The sequence below is a fragment of the Schistocerca piceifrons genome, chromosome 4 (genome assembly GCF_021461385.2).
Source record: "Schistocerca piceifrons isolate TAMUIC-IGC-003096 chromosome 4, iqSchPice1.1, whole genome shotgun sequence".
NCBI classification, from domain to species: Eukaryota; Metazoa; Arthropoda; class Insecta; order Orthoptera; family Acrididae; genus Schistocerca; species Schistocerca piceifrons.
The window spans coordinates 546,105,003-546,122,653 of record NC_060141.1 but is presented as its reverse complement, the minus strand read 5'-3'; the positions used below and the strand labels follow the sequence as shown (position 1 = coordinate 546,122,653).

General features: G+C 41.8%; 1 protein-coding gene across 1 annotated transcript in view; it reads right to left on the bottom strand.

Moving 5' to 3' along the window:
* Positions 1–424: 424 nt before the first annotated feature.
* LOC124795991 overlaps positions 425–17,651 on the bottom strand; it is a 38,582-nt gene continuing 21,355 nt past the window's right edge. The window contains exon 5 of the mRNA XM_047260072.1: positions 425–481. Coding sequence (XP_047116028.1) covers positions 439–481 — 43 coding nt within the window. The 3' untranslated portion in view covers positions 425–438. The remainder of the gene's footprint in view (positions 482–17,651) is intronic.

The window sequence follows — 17,651 nt, the reverse complement described above, 5'->3', positions numbered from 1 at the left end:
GTGTTCTATTACTCAGCTATTTCATATGGCGTTAGATTACCTTTTATTTTATTATCTTTGATTATTTTAATGGAAGTTTCTAGTAGGATGAAATAAACTACGACAGAATAGTTTTAATTTCTGAAATTTGCTAGAAACATTTATAAACACAACCAATACAGATATAAACAGCAAGAAAAACTTTATTCTGTAAATTTTATATAGTACACCTTCATTAAATTAGTAACTTCAGCTACAGGAAGGTAAAAAGACGTAAATAAAAACACCGGTAGTTCGGGAAAAAAGCTTTATATGAGTGAAGCCGCTCTCGCAGCGGATATGGGACGTGAACAACACTGTACGTGGTGCTAATCCACTCGTCAGACGTAACTGACCACGACACCATGTTTACTGCTCTGCGTCAGTGTCGTAGTTGCTTGCACATGTCTGCATTAATGGCTAAGGTTGCATCTTCTTCAAAGTTGTGGATTGGTCAACACAGCTGCAAGAAAAAGAAAGAAAAAAACTTGAGTGGTGACACAGAAAATTTAAAAGCCCGTGCGTCGGAGCATAGCATGCGGAGCGGTGCTCATATCTATTACTGCCCGAAATGCTAGCTTCAACTGAATGTCACCTTGTTACACAGCACAAAGCTTAACATATATGCTATTTACATGGCTACGCAAGTATAACACCCCCAAAGATTCATAACTGATTCAGTATATCAAAGTGATGTTCTGAAATAAAAGGAAAAATACAATTTTCATTGGAACGAGGTATTTCTTTACAGCATTCAGTAGCTCATAAAAGATATGTAGTGATACAAAACTTCCCGGTGTACAACATGAATAGGATCCCAAAAAGTAAGATTGATGTATACTTATCCCAAATATAACGCCGAAGTGTGCTAGCATGGATCACTTTGAGCTCCACTTCGTGGCTACAGCAGTGTCAACTTCAGTATTAAAAGCGAGGTATAGTTAAATTCAAAAGGAACGTTAATACGACGAAGTTAGGATCCAGAAGTGGTAACAGACGAGGGAACGGATATACATAGAAGATACGAGGAATAAAAGTAAATTCTCAGCTACATAGTATAATTATAAATCCACTGAGGTGACAAAAGCCATAGGATACCTCCTAATATCGTGCCAGACCTTCTTTTTCCCCGCGTAGTGCAACAATTCGACGTGACATGGACTCAATAAGTATTTGGAATTCCCATGCAGAAATATCCAGTCATTCTCTGTAGCCGACTATAATTGAGGAAGTATTGCCGGTGAACGAGTTTGTGCATGAACTGATCTCTTGAGTATGTCCCATGCATGTCCGATGTCTTTGATTCACGTCGGGCCACCTGGGTGGCCAAACCGTTCGCTCGAATTGTACAGAACGTTCTTCAAACCAATAGCGAATAACTGTGGCATGGCGCATTGTCATCCGTAAAATTTCCATGAACGACTGCAAATGTTTCCCAGGCAGCCAACATAACCGAGGTCCCAATCCATTTCTTGTAAACACAACCCAGACCATTATTCAGCCAACATCAGCTAACACAGTGCCTTGTCGACAACTTGGGTTCATGGTTTCATGGGGTCTGCGTCGCACTCGAATCCTACTATCACCTCTTACGAATTGAAATCGGGACACATCTGACCAGAGCGCGGCTTTCCAGCCGTCTAAGATCCAACCGATATGGTTCCGAGCTTAGGTGAGGCGCTGCAGGCGACGTCGCGCTGTTAGCAAAGACACGCCTTCTGCCATGGCCCATGAACGACAGATTTCGCAGCCCTGTCCCGACGGATACGTTCGTCGTACGTCCCACATTGATTTCTGAGGTTATTTCACGCAGTATTGCTTGTCTGTTAGCACTGACAACTCTGCTCAAACGCGACTGCTCTCGGTCGTTAAGTGATGGCCGTCGGCCACTGCGTTGTCCGTGGTGAGAGGTAATGCCCGAAATTCGGTATTCTCAGCCCACGGTTTACACTGTGGATGTCGGAATATTAAATTCCGTAAGGATTTCCGAAATGTAATGTCCCACGCGTCTAGATGCAACTACCATTCCGAGCTCAAAGTCTGTTAATTCCCATCGTGCAGCCATAATCACACCGGAAACCTTTTCACATATATCACCTGAGTACAAATGTATTGTCCTTTTCTACCTTGTTTAGACAATACTACCGCCATCTGTATATGTGTATATCGCTGTCCCATGAAATTTGTCATCTCGGTGTATTGCTTGTAAGGAGTTCATACAAAACACTTCATATGTAAACCAAACTACTCAAAATAATTATTACAATAATTGTTCCCATTGCAGACCACTGCAGGTGCAGAAAATAATTACATGAAACATTCTTTCTCAAGAAATAAAAATAAAATTGTAGCAAAAGACGAGTAAGTAATTGGTTAATTCTTTACTCAAGACAAAGATACAATTACTTATACGTCTCCGTAGAGAAGTGCCAAGTTTTAACGACATAGTATTCACCTCTTCGTGTACCACGATTTTCCTAGAAGCTCGTATTGACATCCTGAATTAATAATGAAGGATTATGCCTGTAGTGACTGAGGTGACTGATACAATACAATATAAAATTTTGTAAGACTGAATGAACAGGAACTCCACATAGGCAGACGTTAAGTCTGCGATGTAATTATGAACAAAACAGGCTTGAGAAATTGACTGTTTTCAGGAAGCGATATTATACTACTCCTCGATTCTAAAAGCTAGTGTTTCTGCGAAATCGGTGTCAAGTGACATGATAACTTTGCTAGCAGTAATGGGAATGAATGCAGAATCTTGACTTTTATTTGTTCGAGATCATTAAAAAAAGGGAAACAAATGACCTCAGATGGAGAAAAGAGCGAAACAGAATCGATCGTGCTTCGTCAGAGAATCGTCCCACTGTTCGCATTAAGCAATGGCGGGAAACAGTGGAAAATGTAAATTTCTGCAACGTCATATTGCTCTGAACCCTATAAGGCGCATTTTGTGTATACGTGATGTTAGGCGACATAACTTATCACGACGGTCTAATTAGAACATTCTTAGCCAATGGGGATGCCCTGTTATTGAAAATGTAAGCGTTTTGTTATGAAGGCTGGTAGATGCCGTCGGCCACGCGACTCTGTCATAAGCGTGTCTCTTCGTCTCTATATAAATACTGAGTCCATTTACTGTAGTTTGGTCTTTATATTGGAGATAACCAACGTCGTACTTATGATGTTTCCCAGTGTAGTGACAGATCTGGCACTAGGCTTTCACACAATTTACGTTAGTTAGCTGAATGGTCTGGCGAGATTCGAACACTAAATAAAATTGAGGGTTGACAAATGACGGTTATTTTGAAATCAGGGCTGAAAAAACAGTTAAAATGAGACTAAACTAGTGAGTAATCAACACATAGAAACGAGTCTTTATATACAGAAGAGCCAAGGAAACCGGTATACCTGCCTAGTATCATGTAGGGACTCCACGAGCACGCAGAAGTGCGCAACACGACGTGGTATGAACTCGACTAATGTCTGGAGTAGTGCTGGAGGCAATTGACGCCATGAACCTTGCAGGGCTGTCCATAAACCCGTAAGAGTACGAGAAAGTGGAGGTCTCTTCTGAACAGCACGCTGCAAGGCATCCCAAATATACTCAATAATGTTCATTTTTGGCCAGTGGAGGTGTTTAAACTCAGGAGAGATTTCCTGGAGCCACTCTGTAGCAATTCTGGACGTGTAGGATGACTTGAACGGATGCAGGTTACCAGACAGGATGCTTACGTACGTGTCACCTATCAGAGACGTATCTGGATGTATCAGGGGTCCAGTACCACTCCAACTGCACACGCCCCACACCATAACAGAGCTTCCACCAGCTTGAACAGTCCCCTGCTGACATCAGGGTCCATGGCTTCATGAAGTTGCCTTCATACCCCTACACGTCCATCCACTTGATACAATTTGAAACGAGACTCGTCCGACCAGGCAATATACGTCCAGTCATCAACAGTCCAATGTCGGTGTTGACGGGGCGCAGGCGAGGCGTAAGGCTTTGTGTCGTGCAGTCATCAAGGGTACATGAGTGGGCCTTCTGCTCCGAAAGCTCATATCGATGATGTTTTGTCGAACTGTTCGCACGCTAACACTTATTGATGTCCCAGTATCGAAATCTGCAGTAATTTGAGGAAGGGTTGCACTTCTGTCACATTGAGCGGTTCTCTTTAGTCGTCGTTGGTGCCGTTCGTGCACAATATTTTTACAGTCGCAGCGATGTCGGATGTTTGATTTGGAAATTTTTGGTAGGGGCTATGGGACGAAACTGGTGAGGTCGTCCGTCCCTAGGCTTACGCACTACTTAATCTAACTTAAACTAACTTACGCTAAGGAGAACACACACACCCATGCCCGAGGGAGAGTGCTACGGGAGAACCAGTTGTTTCTGTACTATGTACAGCGTGTGCAGGCACTATCAGCAGCTGATTGGCCTCCACGGGTACACTTCTGCGAATGGTTCTTCCGACAATGTGTCAATCCTCATTTCAGTGCAAATGTTCTCTTTACGGATGAGGCTTCATTCCAACGTGATCGAATTCTAAATATTCACAATCAACATGTGTGGGCTGACGAGAATGCGCACGCAATTGTGCAATCACGTCATCAACACAGATTTTCTGTGAACGTTTGGGCAACCATTGTTGGTGATGTCTTGATTGGGCCCCATGTTCTTCCACCTACGCTCAATGGAGCACGTTATCATGATTTCATACGGGATACTCTACCTGTGCTGCTAGAACATGTGCCTGTACAATTATGACACAACATGTGGTTCATGCACGATGGAGCTCCTGCACATTTCAGTCGAAGTGTTCGTACGCTTCTCAACAACAGATTCGGCGACCGATGGATTGGTAGAGGCAGACCAATTCCATGGTCTCCACGCTCTCCTGACCTCAACCCTCGTGACTTTCATTTATGGGGGCATTTGAAAGCTCGTATCTACGCAACCCCGGTACCAAATGTAGAGACTCTTCGTGCTCGTATTGTGGACGGCTGTGATACAATACGCCATTTTCCAGAGCTGCATCAGCGCATCAGGGATTCCATGCGACGGAGGGTGGATGCATGTATCCTCGCTAACGGAGGACATTTTGAACATATCCTGTAACAAAGTGTTTGAAGTCACGCTGGTACGTTCTGTTGCTGTGTGTTTCCATTCCATGATTAATGTGATTTGAAGAGAAGTAATAAAATGAGCTGTAACATGGAAAGCAAGCGTTTCCGGACACATGTCCACATAACATATTTTCTTTCTTTGTGTGTGAGGAATGTTTCCTGAAAGTTTGGCCGTACCTTTTTGTAACACCCTGTATAGGTGTCAGAAATTCGACAAAAATTAACAGTAAAATAATAAAGCAAATCTGAATATGAATACATTGGCGATCTCAGATAAATGGGGTGCATCCAATAACGCAACAGTATTTGCAGTATCTTTAACGAAATGGAGAGAGCATATAGTTTGACATATACGACAGTGGTACGAAGAGAATGTTTATATGCACGTGAATGCTTAATAATGAACTACAAGATTAACGGAATAGAGATATTTGAAAGGCCGATGGTTAGAAAAATAATGACTGCAATACAACAATAGAAACTAGAGATGACTGCAATATGAGAAGTAATGAGGATATCTACAAAAATATAGAGGAGGTATCAGAAGTAATGGATAAAAGAAGATTATTCTTTTCTTTTTTTTCCTTGGACACCTTTATCGTGCAAATGAGAACAGGCTCACGAAACAAATATTCCTGTATTTCTGGAAGCAGAAACTGATAATAGCATGGAATACAGAAATAAGGGAAGATCTAGAAAGAAAGAGTATAAAAGGATCGGAAATTCCAGATCGAAATCCTTTTAAGACTACAATATTAAATTTAGAAGGGTTCCAGTTCAAAAGAAATAAGAAATGGGGAGAAGATGAAGCGGTACTGAAGAAATAAAAAACAACAAGGAATAAAGAGGAATTGGGGTTGTTACGTGATCCTAGTTCGTCAGTACGAAAATAATAATAAAACAACAGGAGTCAATATTTACTCAACATTTTCACAACCAACGTCTGCATTAACAACTTTTAAACGCTTCATCCATTTCAACAAGCGGTGTCTCAAATGACAGCTTTGCACTTTAGCTATAATCCTTAAGGGAATTTATTGCCTCACAACGTCTCTTATACCTGCTTTATGACGCAGATGTTTGTCAGAACATCGCACTCTTCACAATAACAAAGCGAATGAATGCACCACCAATGCCTCTTGCCTGGTCATACTTGTCTATTTACTTAATAAATATTTAATTTACTTAATGAATATTTTACTATAACTATAATATAACTATAATAGCTATTAACTGAGATTACTAACACAAAATCATTTTAATTTAAGCAGTGGTCAATCACTTGTGTTAGCAGACACCACCATTAAAATAGGCTCAAAAAACGCTTATCTCAAGCAGGCAAAAATAAATGTTTAAACAATATTTAACAACAATTAGTTGTCATTTAATATGAGTGCACTTGTGCAACAATATTAGGTTATTTACTTATCGACAAATTTTTATTTATAATTTATTGTAAATGATCAGAGTATGACTGAATGTTTCAAATGGTTCAAATGGCTCTGAGCACTATGGGACTTAACATCTGTGGTCATCAGTCCCCTAGAACTTAGAACTACTTAAACCTAACTAATCTAAGGACATCACACACATCCATGCCCGAGGCAGGATTCGAACCTGCGACCGCAGCAGTCGCGCAGTTCCGGACTGAGCGCCTAGAACCGCTCGGCCACCGTGGCCGGTGTGACTGAATGTTTAAAATATTTCTTTATTTAAATATTGTTATAATATATTTGTTCAGTGCGTGAAACGGTTAAGTTCAGTCAAATCATGTAATTAAAACTTAAGAACGATTTATTTTGGTGGGGATGGCCTTCAGCCAGTGGACAAGCAGGCAGTCGTATTAATTAAGATTACTAACACAACATCATAGCAATTTAAGAAGTGGTCAGGCTCTTGTGCAAGCTGACACCACTATTAAAAGAGTGCCAAAAGACGCTTCTTTCAACCAGGCAGTGCTAGAACACCATTTGAGTCAAGTTGAGACAAACTTTTTGGGTGGTACGATTAAAGGAGCGATTCTTGACACTTTTCATTGAGAGGTTGAAGGGGACAGTTTTACGTAAGTTCTGGAAGAAGGTGGACTTTCTTGTAGTAACGTTTGTTATTCGACCGTGTAGCTGATTGATTCTGGATGGTGAACGGCTGATACTATACTTTAGCTTCTGAATGTGCTCCACTGTAGAACTCTTAACGTTTTCCGCTTGCATTACAGAATTGAGAATAGACATCGTATGAGCTACTATTCTTTGCATCGCAAGTGTTAATTTGTAAATAATCATGTTGGCCTCTCAATTGTTTTGAGATGTGAATATTTCGTGTACTGTGATCACGAAATGGACTTAGTTTTCCCGTGCCTTTGATGAGTATTTGGTTTGGCGATTTTGCTACCATTCTCGCAACTCCCTCAACCTAACTTTACTGCATTTGATAAGAGTATGTTCTGTCTGTAATTCAACTGGACATCGTAGGACCACTTTCTGTTATTTGAGATGTCCTTTCTTGAATAAACAGTTTTCAGCATTATTCTTTGTCATCTTCATCAGTTACAAAAGTTAGAGGAAAACTCTTTTTTATTAAATGACTGATTTGTCTTTTATTTTAAAAATATTTCTGTGTATTTTATTAATTTCGCAATTCCAGCCAATGCGTAGATTATTTGACTGCGAGATCACGGGTGCAGATTGTTTTTTGCAGTGAGTAAGCTGCTGGGTGTGAAAGCAGACGCGCGCAGCACGACCCTATGACCCCATCGAGCTATTCTTTTCTAAACAGGGTCTTGCAGAGCTCAACTACCTAAAGTGCGAGCAACATCAAGTACGGTCAAAACTAGTTTTTTTCTCATGGACTTCTGGTTAGAGAGCGGCTACTCAGCAGCAGAAAACCATTTGGTAGCGTCGCAGCCTGGAGTGCTTTTCGTTAAGTGAATAGTTTTCGAATTTAAACTTGCTGTGTTAGGACAAGCTTACAGTCAGTGCATATTACCAGTCTTGGCTTGCGGCAATGAAACACGAAGGGCGAGATGCGTAATGAGAATTACAACGAGAGGCAAAAAAAAATCTATGACGAAGTGGAGTGAGGTAGAAAACGTAATTATCACTCTATTGAAAATGGAAGAATGCGGAATACGTTGCCAAATAAGTGGGTCATAGATGAATCGAGTAAGGTCTTCTATTGAATTAAGTGTACAAGAGAAGATGATTGAATGGGAGGCCGGTAGGTGACATTAGAAAACATGCAAGAGCAACATGGATATATTCCTTAAGACTGCATGTAAAAATCTGAAGGTGGCTTTTTTCCAGAAGTGGATACCAAATGTCTTATTATGTCTTATTATGAGTTTAAGGGATATAAGTGCAGATATTTCTTTTGGTGACTGAGGACCGGGTGCTGAACAACATTACATCAATATCAGTCGTTTTCAGACTAATAATTGAACACATTATAAGTCATATTTGTTTGGGTTGGTTAGTTCCACGAAATACATGTGGCAAGAGCGAGCCAATAATTCGTATTTTTCCTAAGTAGCAGGTCAGGTACTGAAATGTGGCCACGTTGACACGGAACGTTTATTTTATAGTGACGGGTGTAGTCCACTTAGAGGTGCAGTACGACCATGTGAAAAACATCAGTCGTAAAATCTGTGACGTGTTTGTGGGAAGAGTGTTCGATACATAGTAAATAACAACCAACACTCTGATATGTGTACATATTAAGGTACCACATATAAAAATGTCTGCGCTTATGCCTGTTACACCCAGTATAACGACGAAAGTGCTCCATAAATCTTACATACAGGGATCAAATCCAGGTGGAATAATTTTTTTGCTGCTGTAATAGCACCGAAACGAGCGATCACAGTCCACTATAACAGTGTGCAAACATTGCTACTGGCCAACACTACTTGATGAGAATCAAGACAAAAATTTTGTCACCAGTGAAGAATAGCAATCTTCCATTGAGGGACAACTACGAAAAATGCTGTTATATGTCGTCCAAGTGAATAATCAGATTTCAACAGAATTGAGGTACAGGGCGTTTGCCTGTGTCAACGCTCCAGTGGTAATCTCAGTTTCTAATATATCATTACTAAATTGACCTCTATGGGGCTACAGTTATCGACTATGTAAAGATAAAAATTCGTAGTGGTACCACAATATAGCGGAACAGAAAGCTCAAAGGATTTTGTCTCTAGAGATTCGAGCCATCAAACAACTGCTTTGTATGAGGTGGGGATACAAATATTGGCTTGTTTTATAGAACTTGAGGATACAACCATTGGCCTGAGTTGGTTCTAGGAGCATGATCAGGAGCACTGGGATGCTTCACTCTCAGTTATGATACCATTCCGCATTACATATCGCATGTAGACATACAAGTAAAGACTGTCACGTCAGAAACTCGTTCACAGTTCAAAGCGCGACTGCTCTGGGTTTGTCGTCACCGAGACTGTTACTCCATTACTGCAGCGTCTTCTTAATGAGAGCCAAAGTTGTGGACGTATGTGTATAAATACTTCCTTAGAAAGATAAACGAAATTTTGGGCTGGCGTTGCCATTGATATTCGCAAGGCTCACTGCCGTTGATCTGTAGCCTGCAGTCTATTCCGGTGGGCTGTGAGCAAGTGATCAGCTACCGTCCCTCGTTCAAGATCTCCGATGATCTCATACTAAGCCACCTCGTATGTTTCCTGTTGTTCCAAAGCCACTCCCTCCCCGTAAACTCTGATTGTGGGAAGCTCCAATGGTACCACCCGTATCACAAATTTAGATATATCACGTTCTCGAGGCATCACACTATTTTAACTCATTTTTGTTGTTCGGTAACGCAGAACACCGATTGCTCTTCGAGTATAATTGGTTAAGCAGTGGGCCACTTAAATTATCTCAGTGATTACAATGGCTCTTCTTGTCCCGCTGTAATACTGAGCCATTGTAATGCCAAAGCAACCCAGACATAACCATATTTTTTGAATGCATACGATATAATGACAGATTCTAATTGGTTTGGACAGTGCCATGAAAGAAAAACGTAGGAAAGAGGCATATTTAGATAGCCTTCAGATACAGTGTAAGTGCGAAAGAAATTTTTCCTGTATTTACCAGTTTATAAAAAAGTTTAGTCAAATATATTCATCCATTAATAAATTACATCTACCTCAACATACTATACACATATTCTGCGACTACACTGACTTAACAACTGTAAGTAGGCTGTTTAGGTTTTTATGTTGGTAACGCCACGTAGGACTCTATATGAAAATCACTGACTGTGCTGTGTGAAGTCTGTGGTTGGTTGGCATTGTTGGAATATTCGCTATTGTAGTGTTGGGCAGTTGGATGTGAACAGCGCGTAGCGTTGCGCAGTTGGAGGTGAGCCGCCACCAGTGGTGGATGTGGGGAGTGAGATGGCGGAGTTTTGAGAGCGAATGATCTGGACGTGTGTCCATCAGAGACAGTAAATTTGTAAGACTGGATGTCATGAACTTATATATATATATATATATATATATATATATATATATATATATATATATATATATATATATATATATATATATACGAGGCCTGTTCAGAAAGTAAGCTCCGATTGATTGCCAAATTGAAACCACAGTGAACATCAGAAATGTTTTACTTGTAACAATTAGCTACACCTTTCAGCTACTTCTCTACGTAGTCGCCGTTCTGACTTAGACTTTTGTCATAGCGTTGTACCAACTTTTCAATAGCCTCATCATAGAAGGCAGCCGCCAGTGCTTTCCGCCAATTCTCCACGCTGGCCTACACCTCGTTGTCTGTGTCAAAATGTTGTCTTCAAAGACAGGGGTTCATGTGACCAGAGATGAAACTCAGGGGGAGACAATTGCGGACTGTATTGTGGGTAATCTCACGTTTCCATTTGAAAACGATGCAGGAGCATCTTCATTGCCCCTGCAGAATGCGGCTGAGAATTGTCTTGAAGAAGAAACAGCACGACAATTATATAATGTTAGCTGCATAGCTTCAGGCGAAATTTCTCACCAGGCCCTCGTACTTGGCGGCAGACACTATTTTCTAGACATCTTTACGCACTCACTGCGAGCTCAGAAATGAGAAGAGCGACGTGATGCTAACTGGGGTTATACTAGAGACACTACCCAACACATCTGTGCAAAGCTTTATCGGATTTTCATAGTCGTTTCCATTTCGCGACCGATCGGAGCTTACTTTCTGAACGCCCCTCGTATATATATATATATAATGACTTTTGAACACTATTAAGGTAAATACATTGTTTGTTCTCTATCAAAATCTTTCATTTGCTAAGTGTGCCTTCAGTAGTTAAAATCTTTTATTTAGCTGGCAGTGTTGGCGCTCACTGTATTGCAGTAGCTCGAGTAACGAAGATTTTTGTGAGGTAAGTGATTCATGAAAGGTGTAGGTTATTGTCAGTCAGGGCCATTCTTTTGTAGGGATTGTTGAAGGTCAGACTGCGTTGCGCTAAAAATATTGTGTGTCAGTTTAGTGTTGATCAGAATAAGTAAAGACAGAAATGTCTGAGTACGTTCAGTTCTGATCAGCTGTTTGAAAATTAAATAACGTAAGAGGTTTATCAGCACAGTAATTCATTAATTTTTCTAAGGGGACGTTTCATACAATTAAACAACATGCAGCCGCGCAGCAACTAAAAATCGATTGTATAGTTGTATTTAATTTTCTCTTGTTGGAAACTAAGCATTTAACAGAGAATTAGTTAGTTTCTAACCACCCCTTTCTTTGGCATAGTTTTACTTTTGGATTGCTCGAGAGCTGCTGTAGTTAAAATGTATAAAAGACTGAAACTGTTCTTTTCATTCTTCATCTGACTTCTCAGCGTACTACCATTTCTTCAGTCTTCCAACAAATCTGCTTTCTGATAGGTTATAATGCAGGATTTTCTATGCAGTCTTGCTCTCCCGTATTCGCGGAACACATCCATTCCATTAAATTTTATTTCTTTTCTTGATTTTTCATTATTGAGAACACATCAGGCTCCCTCTACGCGCATTTATTTTTCGTTTCATCTACTCTACTGACACTTTTTCCGTTTGACAGGTCTTGCAGATGCTCCACGGAACATTCGATGGTCGTCAGGGTTCTTAATTAATTCACACCAAAGGCACTATATATATAATATTTATGGCAGTATTATCCCATCGATAACGACCTTTGATTATGTGATCTATTCCCAAGAACGCCATTACTTTCGTTTTATCGGTTTAAAGCTTTTTTAAACTGTGAATGGTGATTACCTGGTACTACTTTAACGAGCCAGTTACAGTTTGAATCCTAACTTGATCATTAACCTGTAGTGTTGAGGTATCTATGATTTCCAAGTTTTAAACTGAGATGGGCGTAATCTTCGGTCGACGCTCTTAGGAAATCGCCGATGTTAAACTGTATTTAGTGTGTGCCATACCCCTAAATAACTCTAAAATTTGTGTTCACGTACAACGATTGTTCCGAAGAGTCGTCAGCACATTTTTTATGGTGTTTCAGCAGATATTTGAAATTGCATTTCTGCAACGTGTAGTTAGAGTCAGGCCAAACGAGTATGGTTGCGTTCTGTACAGGAGTTTGGACGTAGTCGTGGAGTAAAAACACCCAGTGGACGCTTCATCTTGATATCATCCCGTAATCTCATCAGGAAATTTAGGTTGTATCCTCCCGTGGTGGTTAGCTCCCTACCACCATTATCTCCCAGAGCCACATAACGGCAGTTCCAAAAACTGTTGAGCGTCACCTTGACCGATGATGGTTGGGTCTACATCTGCATGATTATACATCAAGCCACAATTAAGTGCCTGGCACAGGTTTTATCGCACCACCTTCAAGCTACTTCTCTACCGTTCCAGTCTCCAAAAGCCAGCAGGAAAAACGAGCACTTCAGTGTTTCTGTGCGAGCTCTGATCTCTGTTATTTCATCATGATGGTCATTTCTCCCCATGTAGGCTGGCGGCAACAGAACATTTCCGTAATCGGTGGAGAAATTTGGTGACTGAAATTTTATGAGAAGGTCCTAGTGCAACGAAAAAGTATTTGTTTTAATAATAGCCATCCCAATGCAGGTATCATGTCCGTAGCTCTCTCTCCTTTTTCACGATAATAGGAATCGAGTTGCCCTTCTTTGAACTTTTTCGATGTTCTCCGTCAGTTCCATCTGATGCAGGTCCCTCAGCACACTGCAGTACTCTAGAAGAGGATGTACGAGTGTTATGTAAGCCGTCTCTTTAGTAGACCTGTTGCATTTTCTAATTGTTCTGTGAATAAATAGCAGTCTTTGATTGGTTTCCCCCACATCATTACCTATGTGATCGTCACAATCGAAGTTATTCGTAATTGTAATCCCTGAGTATTTAGATGGTTTTACAGTCTTTAGATTTTGTGATTTATTATGTGACAGAAATTTAGCGAATTAGTTTTAGTACTCATGTGGATGACTTCTTATTTTTCATTATTTACAGTCTACTGCCACTTTTCGCATCATACGGATATCTTCTTTAAATCTTTTGTAATTGTTTTTGATCATCTGACGATTTTACAAGTAGGAAAATGACGGCAGCACCTGCAAACAGGGCCGCTCAGATTGCCTCCTATGTCGTTTACGTAGATCAGTATCAGCAGTCGATCTATAAAACTTACTCGAGGAACGATAGTTATTAAGTCTGTTGTACTCGTTGACTTTTGGTCAGTTACTGCCAACTGTGACACTTCCGACAGGAACTCGAATCCAGTCGCACAACTGAGGCAATAATCCACAGGACCGCAATCTGTTTAGAAGTCACTTGTGACGAACGGTGTCAGAAGCCTTCCGGATATCTAAAAACATGGAATGACTTTGACATCCCATGTCAATAGCACTCATTAGTTCGTGAGAATAAAGTGCCGGTTGTATTTAACAAGAACGGTATTTTCAGAATCCACGCTGATTATTTGTCAGTAAACCTTTTTTTTCCGAGGTAATTCATAATATTCGAACATATGTACCAGATTCCTAACTCAATCGACGTTAGTGATATAGGTCTGCATTTCAGCGGATTGCTCATAGATAGTTTAATGAAGTTCCGACAGTTGGCGGCGTTATACTTGGCCTTCAAAATGGCGTCTGTAGCGGAGATGCGTTCCAGAGCAGACAGCCGGCCGCGGTGGTCTAGCGGTTCTAGGCGCACAGTCCGGAGCCGCGCGACTGCTACGGTCGCAGGTTCGAATCCTGCCTCGGGCATGGATGTGTGTGATGTCCTTAGCTTAGTTAGGTTTAAGTAGTTCTAAGTTCTAGGGGACTGATGACCATAGATGTTAAGTCCCATAGTGCTCAGAGCCATTTTGAACCAGAGCAGACAGCTGTCATTAAGTTCCTTTTCGCGAAAAACCAGAGCATCGCAGATAATTATAGGTTGTTGCAGAATGCCCATGGAGACCTGGCAGTGAACAAAAGCGCGGTAAGTGCTTGAGCGAGGCGCCTGTCATCATCGCAGCAAGGTCGCGCAAACCTGTCAGATCTCCCATGTGCCGACCGGTCGCGCACAACTGTGACTCTGGCAATGTCGGAACGTGTGGACACTCTCACTCGAGGTGATCGAGGGATCACAATCAAACACCTCGCTACTCAACTGAACGTCTCTGTCGGTGGAGCTGACACGCTTGTCAACCAGTTGAGTTACTCAAAGGTGCATGGTCGCTGGATTCCTCGCCGCCTAACAGAAGACTGTACAGAGCAACGGAGGACCATCTGTGAGGAACTGCATGCGCGTTATGAGGCTGATGATGACAGTTCTGTCGATCATCATCACAGGTGTTGAAACACGGGTTCATCACTTCGAACCGGAAACAAAACGGCAATACGTGGAATGGCGCCACACTGCCTCTCCTCCGGAAGAAAAGCTCAGAGCCGTTCCCTCGTCCGCTAAAGTCATGGCGACGATCTTCTGTGACTCTTAAGTTGTCGTTCTGTTTCCTATCCTTCCTCATGGTGCAAGGGTCAACTCTTAAGTGTGTTGTGCTACCATCAGGAAACTGAAGAAACGACTAAAGGGTTTTCTTAGCCACAAAAATGCAAACGAACTTCTGTTTCACCATGACAATGCAAGGCCTCACAGAAATTTGCGCACCAGAGAGGAGCTCACAAATCTTCGTTGGACTGTTCTTCCTCATCCAACCTACAACACCTTCCGACTTATATCTGTGTGGCCTAATGGAGGATGCACTCAGCAGCAGGCAGTAAGTGGATAATGGGGAAGTTAGTGACACTGCAAGACGTTGGCTCCGACTTCGACCAGCAGAGTGGTAGCATGTGGGCATACAGGTCCTCCCAATAAGGTGGCGTAAGGCTATCGCACTGAACGGAGATTATGCCGAAAAATAGAATTTTGTAGGCAGGAGAATGGGAAATAGTGTGGTGTGTTGGAATCCTGAATAAAACCAACCTGCATTAAGAAAAATATGTGTTTCATTACTTATTGTACGTCCCTCGTATAGTGCTGCATTTCACCACCTCCTAAAGTACCTCCTCAACAGATTTTGACAACAGAAGCGTTTGAAATAGGAAGCATACAAAACATAAATAATGCTGAACAAGAAACGAACACACACAATCAAGGGAGGAGAGGAGAGAGAGCAAGAGAATTAATGATGAACGATAAACGGATACATACGAGAGAGAGAGAGAGAGAGGGAGGGAGAGGGAGAGGGAGGGAGCGAGAGAATAACTGGTAGTACAAGTTAATATCATTGGTGGACGTATAATAAAGTGCGAATGCGCGCTACTGGCGAAGTATATAGACCATCAAACACACAGCCATTATTAAAAAGTAAAGTTTAAGGAAGATTTTATTTCCTTACGTAACACACGCATGGTTTTCCTAAATTATTCTGAGATATTTGCTCAGTAAATGGTTATATTCCAGGGGGCTAATGTCCTCCTCTAAAAACATTCTTATTGGCAGGTGAAAAAGAGAGCCATTTTAACAGTGACACACACTTTGTGATCAAAAGTATCCGGACACCTGGATGAAAATGACTTACAAGTTCGTGGCGCCCTCCATCGATAATAATGGAATGCAATATGGTGTTGGCCCACCCTTAGCCTTGATGACAGCTTCTACTCTCGCAGGCATACGTTCAATCAGGTGCTAGAAGGTTTCTCGGGAAATGTCGGCCCATTCTTCATAGAGTGGTGCACTGAGTAGAGGTATCGATATCAAGTCGGTGAGGTTTGGCACGAAGTCGGCGTTACAAAACATCCCAAAAACATTGGATTCAGGTCAGGACTCTGTGCAGGCCAGTCCGTTACAGGGATGTTATTGTCGTGTAACCACTCCACCACAGGCCGTGCATTATGAACAAATCAAATGGCTCTGATCACTATGGCACTTAACTGCGGAGGTCATCAGTCCCCTAGAATTTAGAACTACTTAAACCTAACTAACCTAAGGACATCACACACATCCATGCCCGAGGCAGGATTCGAGCCTGCGACCGTAGCGGTCACGCGGTTCCAGACTTTAGCGCCTAGAACCGCTCGGCCACCCTGGCCGGCCATTACGTTGAAAGATGCAATCGCCATCCCCGAATTGCTCTTCAACAGTGGGAAGCAAGAAGGTGCTTAAAACATCAATGTAGGCCTGTGCTGTGATAGTTCCACGCAAAACAAAAAGGGGTGCAAGCCCCATTCATGAAAAACACGATCGCACAGTAACACCACCGCCTCCGAATTTTGCTGTTGGGACTACGCACGCTGGCAGATGACGTTCACCAGGCATTCGCCATACCCACAACCTGCCATCGGATCGCCACATTGTGTACCGCGATTCGTCACTCCACACGGCGTTTTTCCTTCTTCAATCGTCCAATGTTTAGGCTCCTTACACCAAGAGAGGCGTCGTTTGGCATTTACCGGCGTGATGTGTGGCTTATGAGCAGTCACTCGACCATGAAATACAAGTTTTCTCACGTCTCGCCTAATTGTCACAGTACTTGCAGTGGATCCTGATGCAGTTTGGAATTCCTGTGTGATGATCTGGATAGATGTCTGCCTATTACACATTACGACCCTCTTCAACTGCTGGCTGTCTGTCAGTCAACAGACGAGGTCAGCCTGTACGTTTTTCTGCTTTACGTGTCCCTTCACGTTTCCACTACGCTATAACATCGGAAACAGTGGACCTAGGGATGTTTAGGAGTGTGGAAGTCTCACGTACAGATGTATGATACAAGTGACACCCAATCACCTTACAACGTTCAAAGTCCGTGAGTTCCACAGAGCGCCCCATTCTGCTCTCTCACGATGTCTAATGACTACTGAGGTCGCTGATATGGAGTACCTAGCAGTAGGTAATAGCACAGTGCACTTAATATGAAAAAGTGTGTTTTGGGGGTGTCCGGATACTTTTGATCACATAGTGTAGCAAATACAGTAACTGTTCAAATAATAACACACCAGATTGTAAGTACTGCGACAGTAAAAAAAAATACTGTTCAACCCCA